The sequence below is a fragment of the Hemitrygon akajei genome, chromosome 11, assembly GCF_048418815.1.
Source record: "Hemitrygon akajei chromosome 11, sHemAka1.3, whole genome shotgun sequence".
Lineage (NCBI taxonomy): Eukaryota > Metazoa > Chordata > Chondrichthyes > Myliobatiformes > Dasyatidae > Hemitrygon > Hemitrygon akajei.
In genome coordinates, this window is record NC_133134.1 from 50,014,746 (window position 1) to 50,034,733 (window position 19,988).

The 19,988-nt window shown below is 41.1% G+C and overlaps 1 protein-coding gene across 2 annotated transcripts in view; it reads right to left on the reverse strand.

Moving 5' to 3' along the window:
- katnip (katanin interacting protein) overlaps nt 1–19,988 on the reverse strand; it is a 126,868-nt gene that overhangs the window by 89,936 nt on the left and 16,944 nt on the right. For both annotated transcript variants that reach the window (XM_073060829.1, XM_073060830.1), the window contains 6 exons: nt 19,408–19,499; nt 16,826–16,974; nt 8,871–8,980; nt 6,112–6,243; nt 1,808–1,948; nt 1,278–1,500 (listed from right to left, as the gene is read on the reverse strand). In XM_073060829.1, coding sequence (XP_072916930.1) covers nt 1,278–1,500; nt 1,808–1,948; nt 6,112–6,243; nt 8,871–8,980; nt 16,826–16,974; nt 19,408–19,499 — 847 coding nt within the window. The remainder of the gene's footprint in view (nt 1–1,277; nt 1,501–1,807; nt 1,949–6,111; nt 6,244–8,870; nt 8,981–16,825; nt 16,975–19,407; nt 19,500–19,988) is intronic.

Sequence of the window (19,988 nt, forward strand, 5' to 3'; positions counted from 1 at the left end):
TCAGAGAAGATTCACAAGAATGATCCAGGAATGAAAGGGTTACCATATGAGGAACATCTGGCAGTTCTTGGGCTGTATTCCCTGGAGTTCAGGAGAATAAGGGGGGATCTCACAGAAACACTCCGAATGTTAAAAGGCCTGAGTAGATATGACAAAGATATGGCAAAGTTACTTCCCATGGTAGAGGATTCTAGGACAAGAGGGCATGACTTCAGCACTGAAGGACGTCTATTTAGAACAGAGATGGGGAGAAATTACTTCAGTCGGGGTGGTAGATCTGTGGAATTTGTTGCCATAAGTGGCTGTGGAGGCCAAGTCACTGGGTGTATTTAAGGCAGAGATAGATACAATAGGTTCCTAATTAACCAGGGCATCAAAGGGTATGGGGTGAGGCAGAGGAGTGGGGATGACTGGAAGAATTCGATCAACCCATGATTGAATGGTGGAGCAGACTCGATGGGCCGAATGGTCTACTTCTGCTCCTATACCTTATGGTCTTTCTAAGGATTTGATTTAACTTTTTTTTTTACTAACAGAACCATGCAAAACCCTCTGCCTACCTGCCTGTCCTTGGATCTTAAGCCACCAACTATGATCTTTCAGCCACAACTCAGTAATGTCCACAATGTCATACCTGACAATTTCTACAAGAAAGCTACAAGATCATCTACCTTATTCCACATACTGCATGCATTCAAATATAACACTTTCAGCCCTGTATTCATCTTGGCATGCATTAACTGAAAATACAAGAGGTGCCCTTTTTCTTTCAACTCTCATCAAAAATACAAAGGCAGAAACAAATAAAATCTAAGGATATATATTCAGTAGCCACTTTAATAGATACAGGAGTGTATTTTGAGGTCTGCTGCTGCTGTAGCCCATCCACTTCAACTGGATACAGTAATTATATATGTGCAGAGGTCAACTTATGAAGAGGAGAAAATTGTTCCACTGTGTAAGTACTTGCATTTTACTATTTGCATTTTACTTCAGTATGACACAGAATTAATTATACTGCCCTGCCTGTCCCATGGCTATTTCATTTATTATAGTGTTACAAGGAATATCACAGATCAGTTATATTGCAAGCAGTCACATTGCTTAAAGTAAAATTACTCTTTGAATCTATGTATGGTCAATATTTTAAACATAATTCAACAAAGGTATTAATCCAAAAATAAATATTACTTCTGCCAATACAAACTTTAAATTTGCATACTGAATTCTATTAATGGTAAAATTAATTCCATATTTTTCAAAACCTACAAACTTACTTTTCGTTCTAGGCCCAAAATCAAGTACAATCAGATCTCCAGATTGTACACTGCTGTGCTTTGGTTCTTTATTCAGCTGTATATCTTTCAGGCTCTCTGCTGAACCCTGAGTTTCAATCTGCTCTGCAATATCATCCTCCAGTGAATCGGAGTCCTCGCTGCCAATGCTCTTCTCCTCATTAAGCTGGAGGTCACCATTTGGCTGCAGGCTTCTTCTCAATAGCTAATACAACAGGTGATCATAAGTACAAAACTAATAAATACAAAAGAAAGCAAGCCATTAAGTTGATCATTGTGTCCTACAGAGTCTGGCTAAAAGAATACTTCAGTTCAACGCTATGCAATTGATCAACAGCACAAATAGGGACAGCAACAAATACAGGATTTCATGCAACTCATAGTTCAATATAAAAAATAATCTTTACGAGATCTAACGAGAAATATGAGATATTACTTAGAACACATTTTACAATTAAAATAGGAACAGTGCAATTTGTATAAATGCAATGAATGAAAAAGGTCAAGCACACCTTAATATCTTGCACATTCAGTAGTATTTTTTCATTGCCAGCACAACAGCAGGTTTCTGATGTCCTTGATGGCTTTATGAAGGAGGACTCTGAAAAGGCACAGGAGTCGCCTCTGTGCTTGGATGATTTATCACTGAGATTCTGCAAGGATTTTAGAATGGAAAATTAGCAAACAAAGATTACATTGAAACAAAGGCCAATATCATCATAAAATATATAAAAATTGTGTTTTCCCTATCATTGCGAGCTGCGTCTTTGGCTGCCAATCCCAACATTCTGAAATTATTGGAGCTTAATTTTAATTATTTCTTAAATTCTTGAATCAATTCATGTCCTTTAAATAACAGATCTTTATCCAAGTGTTTTTGTCAAAATTTTCAACAATCAGATCTGCGTGTATTTGTTTAATACATTTCTATTATGCTCCATGCATTTTCTTCTGTTTCAGTGCTCCTATCCAAATTCAGGTACATATCAAAATAAAATTTATTATCAGAGTACATACATGTCACCACATACAACCCTGAGGTTCCTTTACTGCAGGCACTCTTAGCAGATCTACAGCACAGTAACTGTAAACTTTAAACATCAGGAACTGTTAACTGTAAACAAACCGTGCAAACGCTGATATAAATAAATAGCAATAAATAACAAGCATGAAATAACAATATAACAGAGTCTTTAAATGAGTGTAGTTATCTCCTTTTGTTCAAGAGTCTAATGGCTGAGGGGTACTAACTGTTCCTGAACCTGGTGGTGCGAGTCCTGAGGCTCCTGTACTTTCTATCTGATGGTAGCAGCAAGAAAAGAGCATGGCCTGGGTGGCAAAGATGGATGCTGCTTTTCTATGGCAAAGTTTCATGTAGATGTGCTCAGTGGTTGGGAGGGTTTTACCCATGATGCACTGGGCCAAATCTGGTACCTGTTGTAGGATTTACTGCTCAAAGCCTTCAGTGTTCCCATACCAGGCCATCATGCAGCCAGTCAGCACACTTTCCACTACACATCTATAGAAGTTTGTCAAGGTTTTCGATGACATGCCAAATCTCTGCAGACATCTGAGGAAGTACAGGTGCTGTCATGCATTCTTCGCAATACTATTGATATGATATATTTATAAGGCAGCTCCTCTGAGATAGTAGAAGTTGAAGTTACTGACCCTCTCCACCTATGATCCTCCAAATGATTACTGGCTCATGGACCTCTGGTTTCCCTCTCCTAAAGTCTTCAATTAGTTCCTTGGTCTTATTGACACTGAGTGAGAGGTTGTTGTTAATACATTACTCAGCCAAGTTTTCAATCCCCCTCCCAATTCATCACACCTTTTGATACAGCCCACAACATAGTGTCATCAGCAAACTTGTTTGTGGTGTTGGAGCTTTACACAGTCATGGGTGTAAAGCGAGTAGAGCAGGGGGCTAAGTACTCATCTCTGCAGTGCTCCTGTGCTGATGGAGATTGTGAAGGAGATATTTTTGTCAATCCAAACTGATTAGGTTCTGCAAAAGAGGAAATCCAGGATCCAATTCCACAAGGAGGTACTGAGGCCAGGTCTTGGAATTTATTGATTAGTTTTGAGATGATGATGGTGTTAAATTCTGAGCTGTAATTGATAAAGAGCATCCTGATGTATGCATCTTTGCTGTCCAGATGTTCCAGGGTTATGTGAAGAGCCAACGAGATAGCACCTGCTGTAAACCTGTTGCTTTGGTAGGCGAATTGGAATTAATCCAAGTTACCATTCAGACAGGAGCTGATATGCTTCAACACCAGCCTCTCAAAACACTTCATCAATGTGGATGGAAGTGCCACTGGGTGATAATCATTTAGACAGGTTACCACGCTCTTCCTGGGCACCAGTACGTTTGAAGCCTGCTTGAAGCAGGTGGGTACCACACACTGCCAAAGTGAGAGGTTGAAGATATCCATCAGCAAGTTGGTCAGCACAAGTCTTCAGTACTCGACCAGGTAGTCTGTCCGGACCAGATGCTTTCCTTGGATTCACTCTTTTGAAGGCAGCCCTAATGTCATCTTCAGGTACTGAGACCAAAGGATCATCGGGAGACATGGGAATGCACAATGGTTCCTCCCTGTTCTGGGTCAAAGCAAGCATAGTAGGCATTGAGCTCATCTGGAAGTGAAACAAAGCTGTCCCCTATGTTGCAAGATTTAGTTTTGTAAGAGGTTTTCGCAATCAAACCCTGCCACAGCTGTCGAGCATCCCTTTTTGATTCTAGTCTAAACCAGAATTTCCACTTTGCCCAAGAGATGGCTTTCCAGAGATCATAACTACGTCTCTTACAGCATTTTTGATTTCCGGACTTGAATGCCTCTGAAATGGCTCTCAGCAAATTCCAGATTTCATTGTTCATCCAGGGCTTCTGACTGAGGAAAACCCTGAACAATTTTGTGAGGTCACATTCATCCACAGCTGTTTTAACATCTGTAATGACCCTGGTGTAGTCATTTTGGTCCTCAGATGAGTTCTTGAACATGGGCCAGTCTACTGACTCAGGGCAATCCTGCAAATGTTCCTCAGCCTCCCACAACCACCTCTTGTTTGTCTTGATCTCTGGAGCCTTGCTATTTAGGTTCTATCTGTATACAGGTAGCAGGAGTACAGCCAAATGATCCACTTTGCCAAAATGCAGTCTTGGAGGGAACGATAGGCATTCCTTATCGTAGTGTTGCAGTGGTCTAATGTGATGGGATCTTTGATGAAACAGGTGACATGCTGGTGACAACTGAGCAGGGTTTTTCTTCAAACAGGCCTGTCTACAGTCACCAACTGTAATTTGAAATGTGTCGTGATGGGCCATTTCCTGTTTACAGACAGCATGAGCGCTTTCATGAGCGCTTGCTTATGATCAGCCACAGGGATTATGTAAAGTGCGGTGAGGATCACGGATGAGAATTCTCGAGGCAAATAGAATGGTCTACATTTAATCATTAGTTGTTATATGCCAGGGGAACAAGGAGTCGATATAATCCCAACATCCATGCACCAACGAGAATTGACTTAAAATCATACACCACCATCTCTTCCCTTAGCAGAATTGAAGGTTCAATCCATTCTGAAAATCGTAAGGCCTTCTGGTTGGATAGCTGTCTGGCATGCTTGCTGTTAACCAAGTCTCAATGCAACAAACATTGGAGATGCCTTGCCCTGAGATCATCAGTCTTATTTTCAAGTGACTATACATTTACTAACAAGATGGTAGGCAGAGAGGCCTCATTCCCCTTGAGCTACAGCATGGTATGAATCCTGCCTCTCCTGCTGCATTTTCGGCCTTGGTCTTGGTGTTGACCCTTAAAGGCGCCATGCTTTAATGGTCTGCATTTAACCACTGAACGTGAGATGTGAAGATCATTGATGTAATTTCATAGTCCGTTAAGAGGAAATTTACATGCCGCAGATTGCAGCAAAAGTAATTCAAAAGGAGCATATTTAAGAGGAAAACTGGTACAAATTCTTGCAGCCCACAGAGTCACCCATGTGCACTGGCGCCTCTTGACCTACATATCTACATCAAACTGCTAGATCTCATATTATAGAAGATACGTTTTCCCTGTTAACAAAGTAACTCTCTCTTGAAATACATCAGTGAAGAGTTTGGAACCAAAAAAATTATTGCAACTTCAGCAACAACCTTTGGATTTCACAATTTTGACATAAGGAGACAGCCTGAACTTAAGAAATTTAATCAACAGTTTGTCACACCAGTGAAAAAATAAGGAAAATTTTTGAAGTTGTTGCTGTATCAATCTTCAGAAATGGCTGGCAGAAATTCAGACATTTGATCATTATCCTCAAAACATTTATAAATTTGATGTAAAAATACAAACAATTATTTCACTGCATGACTCTACACATCCCTCGTGAATCTGAAAGATTATTCATCTCAGCTCTCAAAACCTCCAAGTCAGAGATACACAGATTTTCTAATGCATGTATTAAATTTGCCTGCAATGACTTTTTTTAAGTTGCATCGGCAATATTTTGAACAGCATATTATATATTTTTAATGCAAAATTATCATTATTGATCTTAAAATGGAAAGATGCTGATCAAGTTAGGAGAAACTCATGCAGAGGTGAAAGAACAGCATTCCAGTAGCATCAAATAGTCTGTTTTCTCTGCTGTAAATGTTTTATAATCTCTTAAGAAATTGGGAATTCAAACTATGGTCATTCTGGATGGAAACTTTGCAGAAATCAAAAGAAATACACTTGTTCACCAAAGTTACATTTTTAAAAAAATCACACGATAGGATTATTAATTGTATCTTTTCAAAGAAAGTTACCTGAGAGCAATTACACAGTAGCTCCTGTGTCTCCATGTTAATACTTTCATAAGGTTCAAAATCATTAGAGTAATCTACAAGTGGACCAAAGTGCAACTGCACACCTTTCTCTGTTTTAATATGGACCGAAGACTGTAACAAAACGACAAAGTTATTTATAACAGAAATTAAGGTACTGTACAGCACATATCCTAACATTAAACTGGAACAACAGCACACAACTTATAATTCTGGTTACAATTTAGAATTAGATTGATTTCAAGTATTCCGATCCACAATGCACATCTGCCAGGACTCACCTATTCCCATATTCTCCTTTTGGAATAGGGGGAAAAAAGAAGTGAATTCATCTGTCATTAGAATTATGAAGATTGAATAAAAAATGAGAAGGGCAAAAATAAAATTTCATTACTATTTTGCAGTATATTGAAATACAAACAAGAAAGATATTTTAATCCAGTAATGCAATGTACTGGTGCTAATTTCCCCCCCCAAATGTTTTACTTGTTCTGCAGAGGTACCTTTAAGGCATGGTTTACAAAATAGAATAGCTCCTACAACCCAGTTAATTTGGAAAGTAAATACCAATTTCAAAGGATAATTGTAAGCTGGGCTACAAATTATATTTTTTTAGTGTTTCCTCCTCATGGTGATTTTTTTTAAAAGTCCCACATAGATACTGCCAAAAAATTACTCAAGTAATGCAGCTGTTTTAAAGACAATTGATAATACCTACTGACACAGCCATCCAAAAGCAAACACTCAACAAGTGTATGGAATGCTGACAAAATGGTTGCAGATGTTGAAGACATGGGTAGGACATCTTCAACCTATCACTGCTGCAGTCAGAGGTTCCTGCCTGCCTCAAAGGGGCATCAATCACACCAGTACCCAAGAAGGGCAGGGTGAGCTGCCTTAATGACAATCTCCCAATAGCACTCATACCGACTTGGCAAGGTTGGTCTAACCAAAATTTATTCCTGCCCGAGCAAGGACCTGAACTTGCTGCAGTTTGCCTGCCACCACAACGGGTCTACAGCAGAAATAATCTCACTGGCTCTCTAGTCAGCCTTGGACCACCTAGACAAAAGCAATACCTATTTTACGCAGATGTTTATCAATTACAACTCAGCGTTGAACACCATCATCCCATCAGTACTAATCAACAAGTTTTAAATCTTGGGCCTCCATACCTCCTTATGCAATTGGATTTTTGACGTCCTTATTTGGAGACCAATCAGTGGAGAGTGGTAATAACATATTCTCCTCAATAACAACACAGGTGCACCTTAACCTAATGCTCTACTCTACACTCATGACTGTGCAGCTAGGCACAGCTCACATTCCCTCTATAAAGTCGACAATGATACCACTGTTGATGGCAGAATTTCAGATGGTGACGTGGAGCTGTACAGTACCACAGTGAGATAGATTGGCTGGCTAAATGGCATCGCAACAACAACTTTTCACTCACTGTCAAGGAATTAATTGTGGATTTCAGGAAGGGGTACTTGAGAGAACACACACCAGTTCTCAACAAGGGGTCAGCAGCTTCAAGTTCCAGGGTGTCAACATCTCAGTGGATCTATCAAGGGCCTAACATATTAATGCAATCACATTGAAGAAGGCACAGCAGCAGCTACCTTTCATTAGCAGATTTGGCATGTCACCAATGACTACAGAGAACATTCTGACTGGCTGCATCACCATCTGGTATGGAAGCTCCAACACACAGGCTCAAAAGAGGCTGCAGATGGTTATAGATTCAGCCACCTCCATTTTAGAAACAGCTTCTTCTCCTGTGCCATCGGATTTCTGAATGCTTCATGAACACTACCTCACTACTCTTTTGCACTATTTTTAAATTGTAACTTTATAGTAACTTTTTTATGTCTTGCTACCATAAAACAACAAATCTCATGTTATTTGTCAGTGACAATAAACCTGATTCTAATGATGAATGTCACAACTTACTTAGGTAGCTGACATATTTTGCAAATATTCAAAAGGCAACACAAAATTTAGCAGCTTGTTCAATTCTCCTTGGCAATGCAAATTTGTCCCATCATATCCTAACTACATTTTCCTTAGAGAGCACTGTCTTCTAAAATATACAGTAATTTGGTGATAAAAATCGTATCTTAGAAAAACCCATAATAGAACTGGAAAATGACAGAAATGCTTGTGATTTCAGAAAAAAAGTACTAATTTTCATGTTGAAATATTATTTTTGATAAGTAAAGATGAGATGAGATTTGATTCAAGTGCACTATAAGTTAACAAAATCTCTCTTTGAAGTTACAGTTATAATATTTAGACAATACCCTCTCCCTATGGTAATCTCATTTTTATTAACTAGCAGTGATTGTGCTGCCAGGCAGGATGAGGCATGAGACAATAAATCTGAAATGTACTGAAATCACAGGAACAGCCCTCACCATCACAGAAGTGTAATTAACTTCTGCTTAAACATGAGTAAGTCCCAAGAGATCTAAGTCTTTAAAAACACTGTTAATATTCAGCTTGGAAATGTAGTTACGTAATTCATCAGATCAAGGTAGTACAAGATAGTCTCTACAGAACATTGGAGAAGGGATGTCACCTTGATGTCTTTGATGCTCAGGGTGGGAAGTAGCGCTGGAATTACGTTACCAGTTTTGTTACGCTGGAACATTTGTAATGGGTTTGTGACAGACTGTCTGTGATTGTACAAAGATTTTTCAGATTTTTAAAAAATGGTTTATAACAATTTACTTTACCTGTACCCAACCCTTTCGCTGAACTTTGTCTGGCGCAGTTTGGGTTCGTCGTCTCAGTGTTTCTCTCTCTTGCAGCTCTTCAGCATTGGAAGTCGATCTTGAAGCTGAATCTAAAATTAATTTTGCATTGAAAAATTTTAATATAGAAACAAAAGGTGAACATAGTTATTGCTTCATATCATACAGTTAAAACTAGCACCTTAACAGTATACTGGAAAAGTGCAGATGGCAACTTTTTAAATGTTTGAAAGAAATTTTTAACATACAAGGTCCCTTCCCACCCCCACCATCCATCCAAAAACTCAAGGGTTTTCAAAGAAATTCAAAAATACATCAAAAAGCATCTAAATATGAATGGAATTGATATGGTAAAGTTAAAATTCTGTAGGACAAAATGAGGAAACAAGGACGGTAGATAACAACTTGTCTTCACACTGAGGAGGTTCTCCGTGACGCAGAGCAACACTGCAATCACACAAAATGGGATAAACTCAGTGCGGCTCACAACAGGGTACTGTGAAGAGCTCTGAACCATATAGCCCCATATGAATGTTTCTCTCTCTTGTTACAATCAGGACAGGAAAGGAGTGCAAAAGGGCCTGTCAGGAGCAACACCAGGTGGACCCAAAAAATGAGATGCCAGCCTGGTGAAACTGCAAAACAGGACCAACATGCATACTACAAGCAAAAAGAGCATGCAATAGTCAGAGCTAAGTGACCCCAGAATAAATCAAAGTTTTGCACTCATGCATGGTGGCAAATGATTAAAGCAATTAACAGGAGGAAGATGCTCCAAAACACGCTCAGTGTAAACAACAGCGAGGCTCAGCATGAGTAATAAACACCAAGCTGCAGCATTCAGACTCATGATCAAGCAGAAACCCCAAGTAAATGATTCACCTCCACTTCCACACGAGATCCCCACCATTACTGAGCCACTGTCTCTAAGTTTGATTCACAGGATATGACATGCTGCAATGTACTTATAATGACAAAGATTATGGAATCAGACAACATCCCAACTGTCCAGCTTAAGAAATGTGATTCAGAACAATGCATGCATTTCGTCAAACTTTCCCATATAGTTACAACTCTGAAATCTTTGGTGTTCAATAATCAAGACTAAAATTCCAAACACTCAACTAAACCAGCCACACAAATACTGTGGCTATAAGAGTTCATCAGAGACTGGGTATCCTCAAATGAATTCCCTTCTTCACATCCTAAAGTCTTTCCTCCAAGTCAAAACCATGTGAAAAATACTCCGCATTTGGATGGATGATTGCTCAAGCAGATCAACAGCAAGCAGAACAGCTCTTGTATTCTCAACAAAGTTTGTTTGTTGTGAACAATATGGTAGCATAGTGCTTAGCACAACACTTTACACTATAGGCGACCCAGATTCAATTCCCGCTGCTGCCTTCTCCCTGTGACTGCATGGGTTTCCTCCCACAGTCCAAACACATAGTGGCTGGTAGATTAATTGGTCATTGTAAATTGTCCCGTGATTAGGCTAAGATTAATATGGGGGTATTGTTAGGCGCCATGGCTCGAAGGGCCAGGAGGGCCTACCACGTGTTGTATCTCAATCAATCAATAAAATTCAATACATTGAATGTTCATTCTATTTATTACCAGATATGGCTGCACCGTGCACCAACTACAAAATACCCTGCAGTTCCCAGCAAGGTTTTTCTATAGGAACAGCACCACTTGCAGGTTCTCCTTCAAATCAGATATCAAATCAATTAGGAATATATCCTGCTTCATTCTCTATAGCTGCATTTGAATCTTGCCAACTCCCTAACAAAAATGATCTCAGAATGAACTACAGTGATTGAAGAAGGTGACTCTCCATTAATTTCATGACGACCACCTGTTAAACAAATTCTGGCCTAACTGGGGACACCCACATCCAAAAATTTCAAAAATACAAAGAATAGAATTTGTGGATGGGCAGATTCCATAATCTGCATCCACTCTCAAGAATTCTCATCAACCAATTCTTGCACGCTCATCTTTGTCTTCCCAAAACCTGGGTAGTTTCCTTGTTCATATCTGAATCTACTGCTAAGGACAGTTTACGTCCACAGGCTAAGGGGAGACAGGTAATTCCTAAAACATGGATACAGTGAAGATGGACTGAGTGGTCCACTTTTGCTCCGCTGTACCTATACTCTGCTTTCTTTCAGATGACATCTTAACTTGAGGTCCCACCTACCTGCCCAGACTGAAAAAAAGGAATTTTATCACCAAAATTTGATCAATATTTTTTCCTCCAGTCATTAACATCAAATTGCCAGTTCAGTAGAATTTTGCTACCAGTGTAAGTTTGGTGTGTGTATTGTGTTTCCTGTACTACAGCTGTGACTACTCAACGAGCTTTTAGCTTATCACCTAGTACTAAGGTCATGAAGGCAATTCTGAAATTCAAAGATTTCTGTATTTGCCTTCAGATTAAAGCCTCAACAAAATAAATTTGTTCTCCCTGAAAAACTTGCTGAATTCCCCCTGAAAAGGTATCAGCTAGGGACCAGTAAAGTAGCAAGGAACAAGAGAGACACGAACACATTTGTATCTAGTTATTTTGCTAGGTACGAAGTGTGGGAGTATTTGCTCACAGGGTGTGTGTGAAGCATCTAGTGTAGTAGTGCTTGTAGTTAATGTATGCTGTATACTGCTTTCTGCTTGCTACTCTCTGCTTACAGCTATTGCCGCTGGCTTGCCTTCTCAACAGAGGCTGAAAAGAGGAGCTGACTGTGTAAGCCTCCTCCTGCCAGTACAGAGCCTCTCCACCACCAAGACTCCTGCAGTACCTCCTCGAGGCCACACGCAGAAACTGGGTATCTTACAGTCCCAGGCTAAACTACAGGGGATTTCAGAGCAGCAGTGGGGCCCCAGATACGTGGCGTGCAGGACCACCACTGTGTGGACATGCCCTGGCGCCCGTCAACCACTGTCCCAGCTATGTGTAAATAGCCCCACTGCCATGTGATGTCTGGTGAGACAAGGCTAAGGGAGCACACCCTGACAGAAAAGCAATGTGCTGGCGGTGCCCAATAGGCAGGCCTTAACAGACAAAGGACCCGGCAGCCTCCTGCAGCCAAGATGCGGGACTGGTAGCCCTGGGATCACCCTTGCCACTGGGATTTACCTCATCATGGTGACGATAGTGCTACTGGGGATGGCGCACCCCCTGTGGCACTTTAATATCTTCCTTGTGCAGGTCTCCACCTCTGACCACGGTGAACAATACCTGGACCTTACATATCGTTGAAATCTGACGGCGATGGGCGCTTGGCAACAGGAGGAGGTACGAATGGACTGGGAACTGCTAGTCAGAACCCTGCACGGCAGCGGCACAGGGTATTTGGTCACTAGCAGCTGGGACTGAGTGACAGCTGTTTTCGGCAGACCCCTGTGCAACTGAGCAGCCCTATTTAGGGACTGCACTGCTCACTCCAATTGGGGAAGGGCCTAGAAAAGTTGGCCCAAAAATTGCCCATTCAATCACTCATCATGGTCCTGGAGAAATGCTGTTTCGTTTTTACTGTGTATTGTACCAACAGTTATGGTTGAAATGACAATAAAAAGCGACTTGACTTGACTCACCAGGATAGGTTACCGCGCCTATCGGGCTATTCCACTATTGCGGTCGAAATAAGAAACAATACAACCTAAAACTGGCAACATGGAATGTAAAGACTCTCCTGGGCTCGTATGGCATCTCTGACAGACCTCACTGGAGAACAGCCTTGATCGCCGTTGAACTGAGGCACTACAACATTGACATTGCTGCCCTGAGTGAGACCAGGCTCCTGGATGAAGGCTCTTTACCAGAGGAAGGGATGGGTTACACCTTCTTCTGGAATGGTTTCCCCCCAGGTGGACAACATCTCCACGGAGTAGGATTGGCCATCAAGAACACCTTTCTACCAAGTCTCACAGAAACACCTGTTGGCATTAGTGAAAGACTAATGACCCTCCGTATCCCCCTGGCAAAGAAACGTTATGCCATACTTCTCAGTGCCTATGCACCAACTTTGCCATCTGAGAATGAGGTTAAGGAATGCTTTTATCAGACATTGGATGAAGCTCTTTGCCGGATCCCTAAGAATGATAAGATCCTTTTACTTGGGGACTTTGACGCTAGGGTGGGACAGAACAACAGGATATGGAGTGGAGTGCTAGGTAGGCATGGTATTGGCAAGGTCAATGCAAATGGCATGAGGCTACTTACTCTTTGCTCCGAGCATAACCTTACCATAACCAACACTATCTTCCAGCAGAAGGCAAAATATAAGACCTCATAGATGCACCCTCGCTCTAAACATTGGCACATGATCGACTTCATCATTGTGAGACGTAGTGACATCAAGGATGTTCACACCACCTGTGCCATGAGAGATACAGAGTGCTGGACTGACCATTGTATGATTGTGGCCCAGCTCCATATGAAAGTGCGTCCCCTTTTGAGGCTGCAAAAACCCAATAAAAAGCTGCTAAATTGTAACCGCCTGAGAAACACAGAAGCAAGAAGTGAGTTTTGATGCATCGTAGCTGAGAAACTAAGGGAGCTGGAACCTTGTCTGAGTTCAGAAAATACCATGGAACAACAGTGGACCTATATCAGCTCTGCTCTCTATGAGGCAGTAGCCCAATCCATCGGCCATAAGAGCAAAAACCACCAAGACTGTTTTGACGATAACTCAGATACCATCCCCAACTTTCTTAAGGACATGCACAAAGCACACCGGGCAACTTTAGATAACCCTTCATCCATCAGCATCAGGCAGCATTGGCAGGCAGCTCGGAGGAAAGTGCAAAAGGCAATACAAAATGAGTGGTGGACTGAAAAGGCACATGAAATCCAGTCCTTTGCCGATAATAATGATATGCAGAAATTTTACAATGCTGTCAAAACCATCTGCGGCCCAATAAATCAATGTGTTACTCCCCTGAAAACAGCAGATGGTCAAACACTTCTGAAGATTCAGAATACCATTCTGCTGAGGTGGGCTGAGCATTTTAACACTCTGCTTAATCAGGATTCTGATGTAGACTCCACCATCTTAGATGAACTGCCTGAACTTCCTCCTATCCACGACCTCAGTCTACCACCAACCTTCCAGTAGGTTCTATCAGCTGTCCATTCCCTTAAGAACAATAAGACACCTGGCACTGACAATATCCCTGCCGAGTTACTGAAGAACGGAGGGTACATGTGTATGCGTACCCTCTACCAGTACATCACCAAGGCCTGGACTGACGAGAACATCCCACAGCAATGGAGAAATGCAAACATCGTTGTCATTCATAAGAACAAGGGTGACAAGGCCATCTGCGGCAACAGTAAGGGCATATCACTCCTTTCTGTTGCTGGAAAGGTCCTGGATAAGGTGATGCTTTAGAGGCTCATCAGCAACATCACCGAGTCAATGCTACCTGAATCGCAGTGTGGATTTAGGAAGAACAGGAGCATGATTGACATGATCTTCACAGCCCGGCAGCTTCAGGAAAAGTGCCGGGAGCAACATCAGGACCTGTTTATGGCCTTTGTTGACCTCTCCAAAGCATTTGACACTATGCAAAGACAGCTCTTATAGGAAGTCCTCCTCCGGTTAGGCTGTCCCGATAAATTTGTTAACATCCTCCGCCAGTTCCATGATGGGATGACTGCTCGGGTGACCATAGGAGGACAATAGTCCGAGCCCTTCCTTGTACACACAGGGGTGAGACAAGGGTGTGTGCTAGCACCAATGCTCTTTTAACATCTTCCTCTTGTATGTTACCAAGCTTCTCCATGAGACTAAAGACAGCAGCCGTGTGGCAGTGGACGTCAGATTAGATGGCAACCTCTTTGAGGCTCCACACAACCACCAAACTCCATAGAGAATGGGTCCTGGAGCTGCAGTATGCAGATGACTGTGCTCTTGTGGCCCATACTCCGGAGGATCTTCAGACTGTCCTTGCTGTGGCGGTGAGAGCGTACAGCAGGATGGGGCTGACCGTCAATACCACCAAGACAGAAGTGGTTTGCCAATGGAGTACCAGTGTCCCACCCACCCTACCTGCCTTCACTGTTGGTGATGAAAAGCTGTCAGTAATGCCATCTTTCAAATATCTGGGGAGCATTCTCTCTGAGGATAGCGGCATGGACAACGACATCCAGAGCCGCATTAAACAGGCATCAGCTGCCTTTGGGAGACTTCAGCATAGAGTCTTTCAGAACAGGAGCCTTCGTCCCTCCACAAAGGTCGCTGTATACCAAGCAATCTGTGTCACCACCTCCTTTATAGCTGTGAAACTTAGGTAACCTACAGCCGTCACATCAAGAAGTATTGACGCCATGATCACCCAGCGTCAGCTGCAGTGGCTGGGGCACGTGATAAGGATGCCCCCATGTCGGCTACCCCACAGAGTGTTATACAGCCAGCTACCTCATGATCAACGCTCAGCTGGGGGGCCGAAGAAGTGCTATAAGGATCAGATGAAACGACTAACTTAAACAGAAGTTAACGGCATTATGCATCTAAGGCTCCCAAACAATCAAACTTAGAAACAATTCTTAACAGTCTTACTCAAGCACAGTCTTAGAGAGGCAGTTTAGAAAGTCCAAGTGATTCATGAAATAAGTGAGAGCAGAGACTTGTATATTCGTGATGCAATGAAGAGACGATCTTGGAGATTCACAGTACAGCGGAGAAGCGATCTCGCAGAGACGAAGAAACAGTTACCATAGTTTGCAACCACAGAGTACCTTTTCTGAAGGGTCCAAGAAGAGCGAGATTTAACAGAATAACTGACAGGGAAGGTCCCTTCCACTGAAATGGTCACCGCACAACACCCGAGACCATGCAGGGTTAATCACAACACCCGAGACCATGCAGGGTTAATCACAACACCTGAGACCATGCAGGGTTAATCAAAAGTGTGCGCCTCAATCCACGAAATGTCCGCCACATTCGAAATGCACAGAGTGTTGCCAGCTAACCCAGTCCTCTGGGTTCGTTCGAAGCCAGCAATCCTCACTCTCACGCTCTCCTCACGTCGATTCTTTAACGACTCCCTACCGAGAGACTCCCTAACAAGCGACTGCATCTCTCACAGAAGCTAGGAAACGTTTCCAAAGACAAATTTGGAATTCCTTTCCACAAACCACGATTAAATAAAGGTCCTGATGAAAGGTCTCAGCCCGAAACGTCAACTGTGCTTCTTCCTATAGATGCTGCCTGGCCTGCTGTGTTCCACCAGCATTTTGTGTGTGTTGCTTAAATAAAGGTCAATTGGTAATTGTAAATTTCAGAACAGACTTTTGACAACCATAGATTTTAAAGAGATAATGACTAAAGACACATAGAGGTCCTCCCTTGCTTTCAATCATCTGACTCATATACAGCCCAAATATATGAACAAGCATTTGTTTGCTGCAAGCAGCTATTCTTGACAAAATATAGAAATTTGCTGTATTCTAGTTAACACATTAATATCCATGATGCAAATTCAATTTCAAGACATGCCATCTGGATCAGCAGCAGTATCATTCTTAAACCATTAATATCCATTAAAGTGTCATCTGCAGTAAAATCTTTTAAAAGAATATTAGCCCAAGATAGACACTGGAATTTCTTATTATCAGCTTTATTATTAAGAAATGGAAAAATATGATTTAGGAATTCTCTCCAGACTATCTCTTCCTCTGGAGTAACCCACTTTGACAGACATCTTTTATCGTATGGGAACTCAATTAGTGACTGCATTTCCGAATTGTGACTGTTCAGGATACCAGCAGCTATCAGGAACAGCACCCTGCCATAAACTGGGAAGGACCCATATACAGAGATCAGTCAGAAATAAGCCACTATCAATGAATACGAGAAAAGACATGAGATTGCGAATAGCTAACACAAATAGATAAGTTCCTAAGTTGCTCCTCAGTGAAAACAGTTACTCACCAGCTGTCCATACTGATCTTGAAGTTGTTTCATATCTTGGTTGCTGTTTTAGTTCAGAGTTGGCACCATTTACATAGATGGAAAACCCTTGTTCCAAACGCTCCAGCTGGATTTGTTTAGGACTTTTTGCTTTCAGCTTTTTCAATATCCTGAATACAAAATACCATGAAAATAAAAATGGTTGTACATACTTTACATCTGAAACAAAAAATGCAAATTGCTAGAAACACTCAGCTGGTCTGATAGTGTCTGTTAAAAGAAAAATAGAGTTTTGACATTTCAAAACAAAGATCCATTGTGAGCACTAGAAAGAGAAACCAAGTTACAGAGAGTTGTAGAGTCCTGATGAAACTTTCTAGCAGAGGGGATGCCAAGAAGAGCAAAATCATCTCAGAGGCACCCATGCAGGAAGCAGCATCAATGTACCAGAAAAAAAGAGTTGAACTGTTATGAGTAGGACTGAAACGAAGACTGTTCCAGGTATCCCAAACATAAATAAGCTTATACAAGTAGCCATCTGATTTGAAAATGAGTGGAGTTGAAGATTCCCAGTTGTAATCATAGAAACTGTCAAAGTGCTGAAGGCATCAGAGAGGTTATGAATATAAGCAGGCCCGAAACATCAACGGTGTATTCTTTTTCATAAATGCTGCCTGACCTGCTGAGTTCCTCCAGCATTTTCTGTGTTACGTTGCAGAGTGGGATGGGATGAATAAGACAAAGGAATATCACTGCTATAGCAAGGCTAGACTTGAGTTCCTCCAGCATTTTGTATGTGCTGCGCAAATTACAAAAATGATGGGTAAATGGAAGCAGATATAGCATAATACAAAGGGGAATAGAAAGATGTGAAATACAGGGTCACTGGTCTAACATGATCCACATGTGTATACTAGTGGAGATGTAAAAGCTGAGTAGAATTGGGTTATAGACTTAGAAGGCAACAGGGAGGTCCAAACTGTTCCTGCAGAATAAATGTAGGTGCTCTATAAAGCAGTTTCTCCAGTGCAGAGAAGACCATATAATGAATACCAAAAATAGTACTCTAGATTGGAAGATGTGCAAGTGAACCTTTGTTTCACTTTACTTGAAATAATTGATATGGTCCTTGAGTCACAGCAGCTCCTGAGGTTACATGGGAAAGTGCCACAAAGAATGGATTGATTGAGATGGAAGAACAGACTAGGACACTGTCAATGAAATGGTCCCTTTCAAATAATGCCAGGGAGCAGAGATGTATCTGGTGATGAAATCTTGTTGAAGCTAACAGAAATTGTAAAGGATGACCTGTTGAATGTGGAGGCTGACTGGGGATGAATGCAAGGGCCAGGGTATCTCTCTATCCTTGTTCCGTCCAGATAACGAAAGGGTGAGAGCAGAGGTGCAGGAATACAAGGGCAAGCACCCTTTCTAGCAGAGGGGATGCCAAGAAGAGCAAAATCATCTCAGAGGCACCCATGCAGGAAGCAGCATCAATGTACCAGAAAAAAAAGAGTTGAACTGTTATGAGTAGGACTGAAACAAAGACTGTTCCAGGTATCCCAAACATAAATAAGCTTATACAAGTAGCCATCTGATTTGAAAATGAGTGGAGTTGAAGATTCCCAGTTGTAATCATAGAAACTGTCTAAGTGCTGAAGGCATCAGAGATGTTATGAATATAAGCAGGATAGGGCTAAGCTAGAGGAGAAAAAATATAAAGTCAAGGGAGAAATGAGTTCTGTATGTAAAATCTGACTGAAACAATGAATCTGCCCAGACAGTACTGTTTTTGGATATTTGGCAGGAAGTAGAGGTGAGTTATGCAGAGTTAGGAGACCAGAAGCCTGGAAGCTGTAGAGGTAAGAGCCACTAAAAAATGGGGTTCCCATATAGAGGGCAAACTCCAACAGTGGGTTGAATGATCCTTGTTTTAATGTAATTCCAGAATTTCAGGACAAGTTGTATAGGTTCAAAGGCTGCAAAATAAAAAAGCCATTCCAATGGATCTGTGCAAATTGGAAAAGGATTATCTTTATTTTCAGTCCCTCGGATATGATGGCCAAAATCTTCTATTTTTGTTTGATTTTCCAATATCTGCTGTCATACTTATTTTCTCAAGCATCTACATATTTATTTTGAAAAAAGGCAAATATTATTAAGATATAGTGATTCTGGAACAATTGATAATTTAGTCATACATATATAACTTAGATGTATTTCTGTAAATCAAGTAGACTGTCTGAATGCTGTACTTAATATTAATGGTGGGCTGTCTCATACTAGAAGATTTATGAGGAAAGAGCCCCCAGTGTCCACCTCTATCTGTATTTGACATAGGTAAACCCAAACATGCCACATTTCCAGTCAACATAGCCAAATGACATCAGTAAGATATGCTAAAAAAGACTATTTCAGAAAAGATTCCAGAAAAAGCTGCAGATGTAATCAAATAGCAACACTAGTATCTATGGTAAGCAGACATATATCCAACTTTACTAAAATAATATGGTTCGAGTTTTTTAAAAGCCTAGCCTAAATTAATTTTATGTAGCAAATGTACATCAAGGAAAAAATGTCAGGATAAAAAGCATCTACATTACCTGTTCCTGTACTGAAGTAGTATCAGATATCTATCATGTTTTTCATCAAAGTTCATTAAAACATTTTGGTCAGCTCTATTTGCAGCAGGTACCTAAATGATAAATATAACTTAATTGAGAAACAGGTTGACAATAGATATTTTCTGGTCTTTTTAAAAAATTGCAAAAGTTCTTCTACAGTTTTATGAGTAAAAATGCTAGAAATGCTTAACCAGTCAGGCAACATCTGTGGAGAAAGGAACAGAGTTAATTCAAGCCACGTACAAACAAATGTGCAACTTAGGAATAGACCACTAACACCCTTGAGCCTGCTTCACCTTTTATTAAAAACATGGCTGATTTGATTGTAACCTGAATACCACAATCCTGTATAAACCACTAATGTTCCTCTAGTTAATCATGAATATCCACCTCTGCCATTAAAATATTCAAACTGTTTCCACTAGACTTTCAAACATTCAATCTAATAAGAAGAGAATGTTCACTTCCAATTTAAACAGCCATCTTATTTTTAAGTAGTCAACATTTCTAGATTCGCCCATCAAATGAAATATCCACTCCACATCTATGCTCTCCAGATC